Here is a 14,321-nt window from a genome sequence, read left to right on the forward strand (position 1 = left end):
TTTGCTTGTGACTCTAATTTGTGATGGTTGTGTGTCAAAAAGCCCTCCCTTACCTAACTCGCCGGCCAAACTGGGGGGGTGCCACGTGAGCGCTGCAGTTATTAGTGAGAAACCCACACTCGCTCCACATAAAAATAATTGAATTACCCTTGTGTCTCCTCATGCGTGTGATGCTGAAAAGCTAATCAACTACTCTCATCACTCACCTCTGTTGTGTGGAGGACCTTGAGCTGTCGGTGTGTTGATTGGCAGGGAGGGCCTGTCAGGAGTAAGATGTGTAAACTGTGTGCGCTGCTGAGAGCGAGCACATTGTGCAGTCACGGTTGCAGCCTTAGAGTGGTGAAGTATGTTCACTGCAGTGGACCTGCATCTAGTGCTATATGCTATGGGGATGCTAAGGGGATAGAGGACTGTGACTCATGTGGAACAGGTGATTCTCTTAGTTTGCATCTTGAGACAGAGTGGGGAAAAGGTTGAGGGTGGTCTTAGCTTCATGTCCCTGGGTCTAAATTATGTGATGATTCAGCAGTTAACCGCCAAGCTTTTCAGTCATGTCCACTGTCTGGGCCTACAGCATTCAGTGCTTGATTAGGAGGCCCATTATTAACTTTGAAGTCTCTTTTCAACTAAACACAAAAAATGTTCACGATGCCAGATTTTCCAATTATTATTGTTATTATAAATTTGAGTGCACTACAATAATATAAGACTTTCCAAACTTAGTAAAAACATCACACATTTGTTTCTCATTCATATATTTAGTATTGAGTTCATTTACTCTGAATTCTGAAAGACTGACAAAACTGGTGTCTTATAACTCTGTGGGAATTTTTTATTATAGTAAGAAATACCCATCCAAATCAAATGCCATTGAAATAAGCTGTTCAAATTTCAGTAGGTCTGATTTCTATAGAACTAAAATGTTCCCCTCAGTAAAAATGTAAGACACACACACACACACACACACACACACACACACACACACACACACACACACACACACACCAAGAGTCTGCAGCAAGGCTACCTGTGCTAGCATTAACATGCTCACAATGCTAACATGCTGATGTTTAGGAGATAAAATATTTACCATTTTCACCGTCTTGGTTTAGTGTGTTTGCATCAAACATTTGTAAATTACTCAACAGAAAGTACAGCTGAGGCTGATGGGATATTTGTTTCGCAGTTGTTTGGTCATAAACTAAGGAATTTGACGAATTTAAATTTCAGCCTGATGAATGAGCTGTGATGGAAAAAGCCATTGCAATTCATCCCGAGTGGGACATAAATGTGTGTGCCAAGTATTACAGCGATCCATCCAGTAGTTTTTGAGACATTTCACTCAAAACCATAAATCTCATCCTCAGTGTGACACCAGAGTAAAAGTCAGGAGATCCCCTAAATCACCGGGCTACGATTCATCATCCGGCAACCATGAATGTCAACACAATATTTTGTGCCAATCCATTCAGTATATGTTGAGGTATTTCACTGGATAAGGGACTTTGACCTGCTGGTGGAGCTGGGTAAAAAATTGAGGATCACCAGAGTCTGTAGGATTCATTATTTGGGGACTGTGAATGTCCCCAAATCATTGAATGTTCATGGCAATCCATCCAATAGTTGAGACATTTCAGTTTGGACTAAAGTGGTGGATAGACTGATTGACCGACAGACATTCATTCATAAAGCCATGGCAAAAAGTGATCATACAATAACAATTAGAAGTGGAAACATTAAATATATCAGTTAAAATGATACTAGCAGCTGTGTTGCACAGACCAACTCTATCTAGACATTAGTATCTTAGCATTGCCCAATGTGATGCTAACACCGCAGCATTTCCACCAACAATCAATGTTAGCGTTGGGAAAGCTTTTCTTTAATTCCCATCATTTGCTTCTTCCAGAGAAAGCGACGTGTTGGTCGTAAAGTTGACAGCTAATCGGGAAGAGCGCAGCTGCTTCTAACTTTTTCTCGTTCCTATTTGCGACCCGACATGGTCCGGCGTTCCACAATTTATGATCCCTCTTTTATATGTCTGTGGTGCAGCTGAGTCGACCGTTCCTTTCCTGCGTCAGTATCTGTATAATTTAGTATCCACGTCTTCTGTCACTGATGTGGATCACAGCTCTGTCAGTCTTTTCCTGTGGAGGAGGGCTGCAGCATTGTGCTATGTTTGTCGGCGTCATGACCAATTTTTGTGATCCAACTATGGGGGGAAAAAAAGCCTCTTGGGTAACCGTTCCCTCTATCCCCAACATATCATGTTTATCTCTCTCTGCGATATGTTGTCTGCACTAAATGGAACTATAAAAAGCCTAATTGAATTGCTTAAGATTTTTCCATGACTCAGATTCTATCAACCCACCAGCTAAATGAATTAAGAGTGTAAGCACAGCCAAAAGCTTTTTGGCTGTGTGCTTTAGGCTATATAGCTTCTTTCACCCTTGGTACTTGTGATGGGTCTGGTATTAGGTTTTACAACTCTGCCTGACACCAAGAAGTTAAGTAGTACACAGTATATAAATGTGGTCGGACACTGAGGACGTTATCATGACTATCTTGTCCTGAAATAGGAAAAACTGCAACAATATAAGAGGAAGCATTTGTTTTTTTTAATGAGAAGAATGTTATTTAGATAAGAAGATAAGTTGGCTCAGTTTACTCTTTCTCAGTATGTAAGGCCTTAAATATTTGTCTATACTTTCCTGGACGTCGATCGAGTCTCTTATCTTTTCCCTGTTTTTTAATTACCATCCAGAATAAATAGTTTTCTTAATTAAACATTTTCCTGTTCACTTCTCCGTGTGCTACAAATTTGTTTCAGATCAATTCTGCTTACTTATCGAAAATCGCCGTCCCTGCCTCGTCTCCTCAGCTCTTTGAGTACAGCCCTAGACTAAAATGGGAGTGATCATTCAGAACATGGTGGTCTATGAAATATTAACATGGTCTGAGAGAGAACGGGGTGAAAAAAAAAGTGCATTTGGGAAGACTTGTCATACTCTGTCATCTTTGATCTTGACCTATTACTTAGACTACACTTCCTAACACAAGCCAGGAAGAAATATCTTCCATCTTGATTGTTTTTCATTTCTTATTTGCTGCTTTTCATTCTGCCCCGTCACTGCGTCCTCTGTTTCTTCCTTTGTCCTTTTCTTACTTCCTAGCACGTCATTTGAGGTCATTTTTCACATTTCGGACAATGAGCCAAGCTGTGTTTGCTTATATTGTGTGTCCAACACAGCGACTAACTGTACTTATAAGTGCATGTTCCCCACATATTCAGGAGGTCACCTCTGCATCATGTAGGGCTTCTCTAATCTGCACAACTCTAGGACAAAGCCCCAGTCAGATTAAGTAAATAATCTGATGAGACAGCAAATTGTTTCCAAAAGCTTTAGAGAGAACTGTAAAAAGAGGTTGTAGTATCCATGGTAACCAGACACTTATTCATGAACACTGGGCCTGTGTGTCTTTCTCTTCCTATTCTACCTTTTGTGTTGTCATCTTTCCATTCACTCGCATGCAGAAATCTCTGGAAGACAGTTTTTCTAATATGCTTTCCCCAGACGATTACGACCTTAATTTCAGCCTGCAGGTTCTTAACACACACACACACACACACACACACACACACACACACACACACACACACACACACACACACACCCTGTTACCCAGTCAGCCGCTACCTGATAATATCACTGTAACGGCAATACATGTCATCAAGACGCTGCATGTGTTTATGACATAATTATCATTGGAGAAATGCATGAAGGCGTTTGTGCGCATGCCTGTCAGCTCCAGCTTTTTGATTGCTGGGTGGACAAAGGTGGGGGAGGGTACGCAGGCTCACAGCAGTGACGAAGCAAAAAAAAAAAAAAAAAAACGTGTCGGGCACAGGACAAGCTGTGCTCCATCTTTGTGAGTCGGTGAGAGAATATTCTCTTTTCCTCTTTAATCTTTTGTAAGCTGATCGTCTGTCTGGTTGTGGTCACAAAATGCAATGGACCACACATCAGAAAGCAGAGCCTCACTGTTTGTGTTTGCATGGAAATGTAATGACAGAGTTATAAGCCCAGTCTTGAGCAAAGTGATGTCTGCCATGCGAAGGGACTTATGAAGCTGAAATATCGAGGTTATCAGAAGGAGAGCGTTCAGTTGCTCCAAGTCTTCCTTCAAACTACACTGATGTCTGTGCTTTAATGCAGCTCTTGTTTCTTTTAACTGCCATAATAATGTATCCGGTAAACAATTTCTATGTTAAGCATCAATGCATTTGTATAAGCCATTCTGTGTTAAATCTGTCAGGGATTTATGGAGCAACAAAACGCACAAACTATTTTTTTAAATTTATTTTAACCTTATAAAGTACACTGTGTTCTAGCGGGCTTCTCAGAGGAGGTCAGTGCTGCTCCATAAGAGAATTGAGTGAACGGTGCCAAGTATCAGCCATGCAGCACAAGACACATAGGATCCAAGGGAGTGGATGGATTATCGACATAGGACGTGTTTCTGCATACGTGTAAAGATGGAATGTTCCTCTCAACTGGAGGTCCTATAGCGATAGCTTTTCCAGTAATATACGACGGCTGTCTGGCCTGCCACAGTTAACTTTATTTCCATTTAAAAAAAAAAGGAAAGCGGTCTGAGCCTGGATGGCAGGCTGGTGGCTCAGACTGCCCAGCAACAGTGTGTGAGATCAATGTTTAATGGCCCGACCACCTGCAGGACTCCTCTGACTGATGCCCCCTGTCATGCTCTATCCATTCTCAGGTGGAAACAAGTCAAATTTATGACTCACAGCTGCCTCATCCGTCTGATGCTGATAGCAGACCTAGGTCAAAGGTCAAGAGATGAGCAGGGTTGCATTGCAGAGGAAATCGGAGGACTGGTCTGAAAACGAAGCTGTTGGCGTCAACTAGAGTAGTTAATACAAACGAGTTATTTAAAAGATGATGTGTAGACTGTTTGTATCTGCGTTCCATATTTGGAAACTGATACAAATATGTCACACAACAAAAGTAGCTAATTTGGGATTGTATGTATCTGGTATAACTACAAGTCTAGTAGTGATGCTAACCATCTTTGAATATTCTGTGAACACTTCCTATTCTCCCCATTCTAGTGACATTACATGAAAGCAGCATTATGCTAGAAAGAAGGTTCCACCTCATCTTCACATTGAGTGTGTCCCATTTAAGATGGCATTAGCATGAACATAAAGGCATTATTTGAGGGAAATGGAGCCAACAGAAAAACCAGACAGCACTTAACATTGGGCCATCTTTTCATGAGCGGAGTCGTCTCAAACAGCCTTGACACCCACCTCCATGGCTGCCATCAGTCCGTGCCATTTACTACAATTTATGGTGTAGAGGTAGAAGTAAGACTGGCTTTGTGTAGTGACTTATCCCATTAATCTCTCCCACACAGAGACTTCCCACACCCATAGTATGCCTTCAATACAAACTCAGCATCGGCAAAGGATTCTCCACCTGAGGACTTCTACATTCAGGACTGGAATCATTTTGATGAATCTGACGATTCATTTCTCAATTAATGGTTTTGTACATCAAATTTCAGGAAAAATGTCCGTACACTGTAAAACCCAAAGATATTAAGTTCACTGTCATACATAACATAGAAGATCCTCAAATAATTTATATCTTTTGTATCTTTTAAGATTAATCAATCATCAAACAAGTTGCCGATAAAGTTTCTTAACTAACCGAATTGCAACTAACCATTAATTGCAGTAATGAGCTGAGGGTGTCTTGGTAATTTGAACCCATTCATTTGTCATCATTTCATGGTGACCAATTTTACCCCTCGTTGACATTCAAACGTGCACATGTCATGTTGGCAATAAGCTATTTCTTTGTTGCTGAGCCTGTAGACTGTCTGTAGGCAGCCAATAGAGCTCCTCTATCAACAATGCTGTTATGTCACAGAAGCTGATGAATTATGCTTTGGCTATTATATTCCTATGATCACGCTGCCTTTTGAAATCCGATGGTGAAGTATGTTTCTTGTAGAGGAGGGGTTGTTGCTGTAGGTGGGTGGTGTGTTTACCATGTGGATTCATCACCGGCTTGGAGCTTTGGCTGACGGGTGAAATGATTGTTAACATGGCAGGAGGTCTGCATGGTGAGACATCAAGGGCTTTCCTGCTATAATATATGACATGTTGCTGTGTTATTTATTGTCCAGGGACACAAATCTTCAATTAGCAAGGGACCCACCTGAGTCAGTAATACTACAGTTCACGCTGCCTCCCTCTGGTGCCCCTTCAGGACTCTATTGCCGTTTTCATTAAGGAACAGCATCGACATACAGTCGAACTCGCATGGAGAAGCCAAATCCAGCAGAGTAGTAGAAGTAGCAGTGTTCAGGCAGCCAGAAACCAAACTGGGTTCTTCCTTAACCGCTGAGGTAACTCAATAGCTGCAGAAATGACACAGAGAGGCTGGAAGGAAGGAGTGGAAGACATGGCTGCAGGTCATAGCAGACGATCATGATCCTGGATAATGTTAGCGTTCTGTATACAGGGAGTAGAATCTTTTATGTTACATGTTAACATCCAATCACAAATATGATCCAAACCAGGATATTGGTATACATGTAAATGCACTTTCTGTGTACTTTGTTTATTTAGTGCGACATTTACAAGTAAAACCTTGTTCTTTGTCAGTCTGAGAGAAGCACAACCTGCAGGGACCGGGTTAACTGCCTCTTTATTCCTCTCTCGTTCCCACCTTTGCTGCTTCTTGAGGCGTTGCAGTCTAATTTTAGCCAACCATCCGTTATAACACGTGTGCACTTGATAAGACTGTATTTGGATGTTTCATTTTCCAGCAACCTTTGAAATGTAACTTTGAAATTAGTTTACATGGTCCTCTTAATAGGTTAAGTGACCTCAGCAAAGGAATCGTTTAAACTCTGTAAGAAGTTGATGCAAGTGCATGACTCATGAAAAACTAGTTAGGTGTTTGAAATACTTTACTTGGTCTCGGTATCTTTTGTTTGCGCAAGCCTGTAACACCCAGTCACAAAGCCTACAGCTTTTTGGTATGCGTAGCCCAGTACTGTCTATCATTCGCACATGCAAAAACTAACTGCACAGCGCCAAGGCAAACAGAATATTTAAAAGGTATGCAAAAGGTGCATTCTTCCTTCAGCCTTACCATTAATCAATCAAGGAAAATGCTTTTAGAATTGAGTGGTAAACATTTAAAAATCGCTTGCCTCATTGACTGTCCATTTTTAAAAGCAGTTTTGGAACTCTCGTTGTCAATATTTAATCTGCCATGTGATGTCTGTGAGTTGGTGGGGATTGTGAAATTCCACCTGGCATGGATTTCATATCAAAGGCCAACCACCCTGATAAATGATTGATAAGTAATTAACTTTGAGTTTGATTTTACAGAAGATTATTATTACTTTTTTTTTTTTTTTAAAACATGCAATGTGGAGTTTCCCCCTGCTATGTCAACTTCATGATGATGGCGGTATTTGTCTGACCACCCCTGATTTGTGTTTGTGTCTGACAGGGTGAAGAAGGGCCTCCCAGCCTGGAGTACATCCAGGCCAAGGACCTGTTCCCCCAGAAGGAGCTGGTGAAGGAGGATGAAAGCCTTCAGGTGAGCTGAACAGTATTCACCAACCGTTGACAGCTACCGCTCCAAAGTAACAGTCCCGTCTCCTCTGACACCCGTCTCCATGTCTGCGGAGTAGACGACCGGGAGCCAGTGAAAAGACCGAGTGTGGCACTTCCAGATTATGACCTCGTCTTCAATCCCGGCTCCCGGCGTGTCACCAGAGCGTTCCTCTGAAACACCCGGGTGAAACTTGGGTCGCCATCGTGTAGTGTGATTACCAAGATATTCCTGCAAGAGTCACAGCGCAGCAGGCTGGAGGGCAGAAACCGAAGGCGAGAGGATGACAATGGCCTAGAAGAGCACTCTTTTTGTCATGGCCCTGCCATCCTTTAGCAGTGTTCAACACAGGAAAAAAAAATAATTAGCCAACTTGGTGGATAAGAAAATATTTGCATGTGAATAGGGCTGCTGCCTCGGTCTCTACAGATAAGTAATCATACCACAAAAAAAATATTTAGAAAAGCGATTCTGAATTAGTCTACCCTAATCGTTGCATATATTTATGCAACGACTTATTTTATTATATCACTTGCTTTCACTCTCCCCTCTCTACTTAATTAGTCACGTTTATCCCTCAAAAATCTTATAGTATTATACATGTCCTTCATTCAAAGTGCATATACTGACCATAAAATATGACCATCCATGCAACGCTATTAATGACTCAGTCAAAACTATTTTACAGTTCTTGTTTTATGATAATGAACGTCGGTATTTACTTGTTGACCACCTTAAAGTGGACATTGAATTGTAAAAATAAAATAAAAAATTCACTCCCTTTTTTACTAAAGTTTTTACTTCTAGGGCTCTGTCTCCGCTGTACGGCTGTGTCCTCCACAGAAAAAGCAGAAGTCACTGCAGAGGATAAAGAGCGGGGCAGCCAAAAAGCATTTAGGTCACTGAAGTGAGAGAGATTTGTAAGTCTATTCCACGGTGAAGATGCCAGTAGCGGAATTGTGAAGGATAACTTGCGCTGTGCCCTCCGTGGTGTTGAGTTTGTGATCTCTGGCTGTCGGGTGGTTAATGAATCTAGGCATCATGTGTTTGTGGAACTGAACCAAAGGGTAGGTGGAGGGATTTGCCCAGCCTGTGGTCACTACATGTTGTTTCTGTTTTTTAGAGTTTGTATGATTTAAGCATGTTTCTACTTGGGTCGCAATGGACTGCAGGGAGTATCAACCTGTTAAAAAGTGCTGTTTCCATTATTGTTGTTATTTCTTAAAGGGCTGTGCACTAACAGGCTTTGTGTGTCAAAGGTCCTGCTGAGCAATGTGAGAACACAGTAACATAGTGTCTAACAAAGTTTAATGAGGTGTATCTTAAGGCATAGCTGTTTCTGTACTAAGTACTGCTCATTTGAGTCGCCTTGCAGCATTTTCTACATTTCTGTCTCTTATACGTTGCTTCCCCTCCCCCCCTGCATTCATACTAGCAGTTTGTCATTGTGTCTCTGCTCTTATGTTATTTTTTCTTTGTGCGCACGCTATCCCATGATGGATTTCCTGACAGCTGATGTCTCTTACAGGCATTCCCCTACCCCACCATATTTAATACTCTGCTGCCTTTCATCGTGTGTGTGTGTGTGTGTGTGTGTGTGTGTGTGTGTGTGCGTGTGCGTGCGTGCGTGCGTGCGTGCGTGCGTGCTCACAGGCAGGCTGCTTGAACTGGAAGTCACGACACAAGTCGGAGAGTTATTCACGGGTCTTTCTGCTCTCTCTCTCGCTCTCTTAAATATTTCTGCTGCTGAAAGCTTGGTAGAGGAAACGTGACACAGTATCTTCTGCTGCTCTTGCTGGCTGCCGGTGACTCATGCACCTACTTTTGGAGCACAGCTTGTTTTATGCCGCTCCCAATCCGTACAGCATGTTAACTATGGCACTCTCAGTAGGACATGTTAGGTCTCTTATCACGGCAGAGCAGCACACGGACTCAGTAGCGGCCTGTTCTCACTTCAGCCATTTCTGCTGCTCTTGAGGCAATATTTAATGCAAACTGGCTACATCCCCTGACACATGAAGAAAGCAAAGAATAATAAGATTAGGCTTTCTCCTTTTCTCTTTTTTCCCCCCAGACAGTAAAATTGCATCTTGGTGGTTTTCAGCTCTGTTTGGGTGCCAGCTGTTTTTGTGCTCCTGTCACTGTCTGATTTTAGTTATTCCACTTTTTTTGAAGTCCCAATGCAGAGTGCCACAAGAATCCAGCAGACTGTGCACTGACTAAGGCGGGCTGTGCTTTTAACCGCGTTGGCTAATGTTATTTCAAGTAAGCCTGATTTTCTGACATCTTACCATAATCCCCCATCTGCCCTGCTGCATGTCCTCTTTTAACATGCACCAGTGGGTCTTTGTGACTCAACAGTGCATGCTAATGCAGAATGAGGTAATGTTGTCTCCAAGCAACACTGTTGTCCTCACCACCAACAACTAAACAGCGAGACCTGGGTTGCAATTCGTGTTCCCCCGATGATTTATGATAGTTAAAATAGCCAGAACTGACGTCTGTGCATGCAGGTATTCACACATAAGTGATGACTCAGGGAAACTGTGTGACGAGGTTATGTAAACGAGAAATGAATGGGCATAACACATTGTCAGGTGGGAGAGAATGATGTCCAAGAGGTAAAATATCTCCCGACACGCGTTACTGTTTCACATCGGCCAGAAGGGATGCTTTATGCAAGGTGACTAAAGCGATGTATTCTCTATAGGCTACATAATGTTATAGCAGTCATAAAAGGTCTAATGGTTTACTGAAATCAAAATATTTAAATCCCTTGGAGAAGTGGCTCCAATAAACTGTACTTCAGTGGACGCCTCCATCTTTATATGAATTGAGACGTCTTTTAAAGTTTGGTAACTGTAGCTGTGGTCCACGTAGAAAGCTAAAGCCCTGGTCCATAGGAGGAATGTTTCTATTTACCTCTGTTGGGAACCTGTTATCTTAATGTTTGCGTCTCGTTGCAGCTAAAGCATGGGCTGGGCTTGGCTCTGATGAAATGGGTGCAGTGAGTAAGAATGCTAATGGACAGTTTGTGATCCCTCACTGTGCTCCCAGCAGACAGTCTGCCTCCCAGCCCTGCCTCTTGTCCGCATGCTCATTCAGGCTCACCAAAAAGCCCTCTGTGCTCACAAAGGTCCTTCTGTAAAACTACTATGTGCTAATTGAACAGCTACACATATACACTGTTCCTCCCATGTCCCCCTTTTAGTCATATCTGTAATGTCACTCTGTCCACAATCATTACGAGCTTAGCCTCTCGTATGCAGGATGGACGGTGCGAGCACAAACTTTACCTGTTGGTGATGTAGCACTGAGTTTTGTTTGCATAATGTCGATACCAGTTAAGCATATGGTACTTGAGTTTCAATAACAATACCAGAATGATACATTCCATACTTTCCTTTGAGGAATATAAAAATATTTGAATAGTGAACGTCAGTCTCTTTGTGAGGTCCAATGGTCTGTTGGTTGCTCCCCCTCAGAATAAATTGTAATAACTTTGGTGATCCCTTAACGTTGGGTTAATGCAAATCAGTAAATGTTACTAACACTAACACCTAATATGGTGAACATGTTGAACTATGTTGAAAAACACACCTGCTAAACATCATGTTAGCATTGTCGTGGCCTCACAGAGCAGCTAGCATGGCCATAGACTCTTAGTCTTGTTAACGAGAGATCTATATGGAGATTTTCAACACTTAGAATCAGCTTGGAGAACATGTAGAGTACACCTTTTTAACAATAGAAATGTGGATATTTTGAATTATGCTCCCAGTAGAGCTAATAAAGCCAATAATCAGGTGTTTGTGTCATGTTTTTGCTATTCAAACCTCAACAATCTGTTTGTTTTGTGTCTCTACAGGTGCCATTCGCAGTTCTTCAGGGGGAAGGGGTGGAATATCTTGGCTGTGCCGATGAAGCCGTTATTGCCATTTCTAACTACAGGCTCCACATCAAGTTCAAGGACTCTGTCATCAACGTGAGTGCATGTCTCTGACAATAGACACACAGACAAACCACAAAGTGTCCCTGTGGTCCTCTACAACTTCTATGCCATGTCACTGCAGAAGCCAATAGCAGGAGAGAGAGGAGGCTATAATGTGTAGGCTTTTCCCCTTTCCCCCATATAAAATGTATAAACGCATAATTGTGCTAACCAGGCAAATAAACCGACAAGTATTGTAGCACATGAAGTACCCATAAAGCAGTTTTAGTCATATCCCAGCGTAGTTGGGAAGAAGTTGTTTGCACCAGAAATGTACCACAGGAGTGGCGGGCCCCCTGATCTACAGTCAGGAGAGGTTTAATGCGACATCTAGGCTCCAAAGGTCCGCCCCCCACTGGCACTGATGTCCACTGGCTCACTCCTCCTGACGTCAGACCTTGCTCAAACACAAACGGGCCAATTGTTTGCATTCGCTAGCAGCAAAATTTCTCCTCCTTCCCCAAATCCCAGTCATCTTTTCCCGAAGAATTCAGCTTATGGAAAGAATGACAGGGATTTGAAAAGAGCAGGAGGAGGTGAGGGCAGATCAGCAGGATGTTCAGGGTGCTCTTTACCGTGACTTACTTTAGCAGAGGAGAGTCGCATTAACACACTGAGGTCAAGTAGTCCTTATCAAACCGCTCTCCAGACTCCTGCCTTGACCCCAGCAGCACAGATTAACCCTGTATGAATGCCAACAAGTCCCCCCCAGCCCACACACAACTCATCCCCCTACTTCTAAGCTGTTTTCATGCCCTTTGCTCCCGTCCATGTTTGTCTTTCTCTCCATGATTTCCATTTGGTTTTGGTCATGTGCCGCAAGTAGTACACTCAGGAATCTTCCATTTTTCAACCTCTTTGATGTTTTCTTTCCTTTTAACTCTTCATTTCCTTTTGTCTCCTGAATGTTTTTGGTTTAATAGTTTTTCCATTTCCTCCTGTCTTGTGTCTTCCCTCCCTCCCTCTCTCCCTCTCTCTGTGTGTACTCCATGGTGTCACTGTGTTTTAGACCTACCCAGGTGTGGACAGTGAGATATCTGTGAGTACCGTATGATAAAACACCACCCTCTGCCACTGTCTAGATGGCTTAAATCATTAATTTTAAACAATTACAGTGCGCTGAGGACAAATTGTAATTTACACTCAACTTAGTTGTAACACTGGATTCATTGTTGTCTCTGAAAGGAGAAACAATTATTGTGGTGCAGTGTGTTGGCTGACCTTGAGAACCATTTTTGTTTTACTATAAGACATGAAATAGGATTTACTCATTCATACACGATGCAGAAATGGCTGTTGCATAAAGGTTTGACAAAAACTTGCGTGGGTGCTTTTGTAAATCTTAGCAGCGCCTTCGTTAACACCTCAGTTCACAGTAAAATCTAAAAATTTAGAAAGCAGAATAAAATATCCTGCAGACCACAAGTTTGTAGCTGTTGTTTGGTATCAACACAGAGGCCTAGAGGCAAAGTTAAAACACTTCAGACGCCTTCTTCTCCTCCACAGCGAGCTCATAAATGCTATGTATACTCTAACCTGGATTTTGGATGTACTAGACCAGAGGGTGGCGACCTCTTTGCAGATGTGCTGTCTGCTCTGACAGCTGGCCATCAAGCTGATCACGTGTGCACTCTGTCTCCCCCTACAGGTGCCTCTCAGGCTCATAGATAGCGTGGAGAGCAGAGATATGTTCCAGCTGCACATCATCTGCAAAGACTCCAAAGTTGTCAGGTAAGGAGAGCAGCTCACTCACACGCTAAACATGACATATTAACCCTGCAGGTAGACTGATGCTGTTATTAACGTGAGTAGATACAGTACAGTGGTCTGGTATGCATTTGAATGAAGAATACAATAGTTTCTGTATGGCCGTGAGGAGACGATTTATACCCACTACACACGACCACGCTTGGCTGCTAATCAATATTCCCGGGTGTAAAATTAAAGGTTACAGGCTTACAGTAGTAATAAAGTGATGTTAATATATTTCCAGTGCTGTTCTAGCTCCTCCATCCTGTCCTCCTCCTAAATTACATAATGACTTTAGTGATTATCGAGGTCATGTCTTCTGTCCTCACAGTTAAAAAGGGTTATTCCTGCTTATGTAAATCTAGTTACAGGGAGGAAATGCAGTCTTTTGATGCTCATGTGTTGCCACAATAACAAAGTTATCATTAATAATGTTTTAAAGTTTGGAGAGACACATGTTTGTTTTTCTACTTTCTGTTCATGACATCTCCTTTGGTTTGCATCAGTGTTATCATGACTACAGACTGCATGTCAAGCCAGTCTGATTTCAGTATTTGTATGTGCAATAATGATGAAACACTTAGTCGGTTAATTAATTAGTCAGTAATTAGAAATGTAATCAAGAGCGTTTTTTGTAATTAATTGTTGTTTATGTCATTTATCATGAAAAACATAACACAGCTGCTGGTTGCATTTGCAACATAATTATCAATGGTAACACTTTCATTACTCTGTCAATAATTAATCATAAGGTGCTACCCTGTTTATAAAAATATTTTGTTTTTTTTATATTCTAATGTCAATACATCACTGAAACATGGGTTTGAAAGCAGAAAATATTGATCCAGTCTGTTGTCCTTAAGTAATATGTCAAAATCCAATCAATATTAATGTATCTCATACACAGTACAATGTGT

At 42.0% G+C, this 14,321-nt stretch overlaps 1 protein-coding gene across 5 annotated transcripts in view; it reads left to right on the plus strand.

Moving 5' to 3' along the window:
* Positions 1 to 14,321, plus strand: part of mtmr4 (myotubularin related protein 4) — a 37,496-nt gene that overhangs the window by 10,391 nt on the left and 12,784 nt on the right. For 4 of the 5 annotated variants that reach the window (XM_068729396.1, XM_068729398.1, XM_068729399.1 and 1 more), the window contains 3 exons: positions 7,560 to 7,649; positions 11,533 to 11,649; positions 13,304 to 13,386. In XM_068729396.1, the coding sequence (XP_068585497.1) occupies positions 7,560 to 7,649; positions 11,533 to 11,649; positions 13,304 to 13,386 (290 nt within the window). Of the gene's footprint in view, positions 1 to 7,559; positions 7,650 to 11,532; positions 11,650 to 12,552; positions 12,695 to 13,303; positions 13,387 to 14,321 lie in introns of those variants that run through there. The other variant, XM_068729400.1, reaches the window with a different exon arrangement.

This window comes from Cebidichthys violaceus, unplaced genomic scaffold (genome assembly GCF_023349555.1).
Source record: "Cebidichthys violaceus isolate CVI_PGR_0920_01 unplaced genomic scaffold, fCebVio1.0.p SCAF_46, whole genome shotgun sequence".
NCBI lineage: Eukaryota > Metazoa > Chordata > Actinopteri > Perciformes > Stichaeidae > Cebidichthys > Cebidichthys violaceus.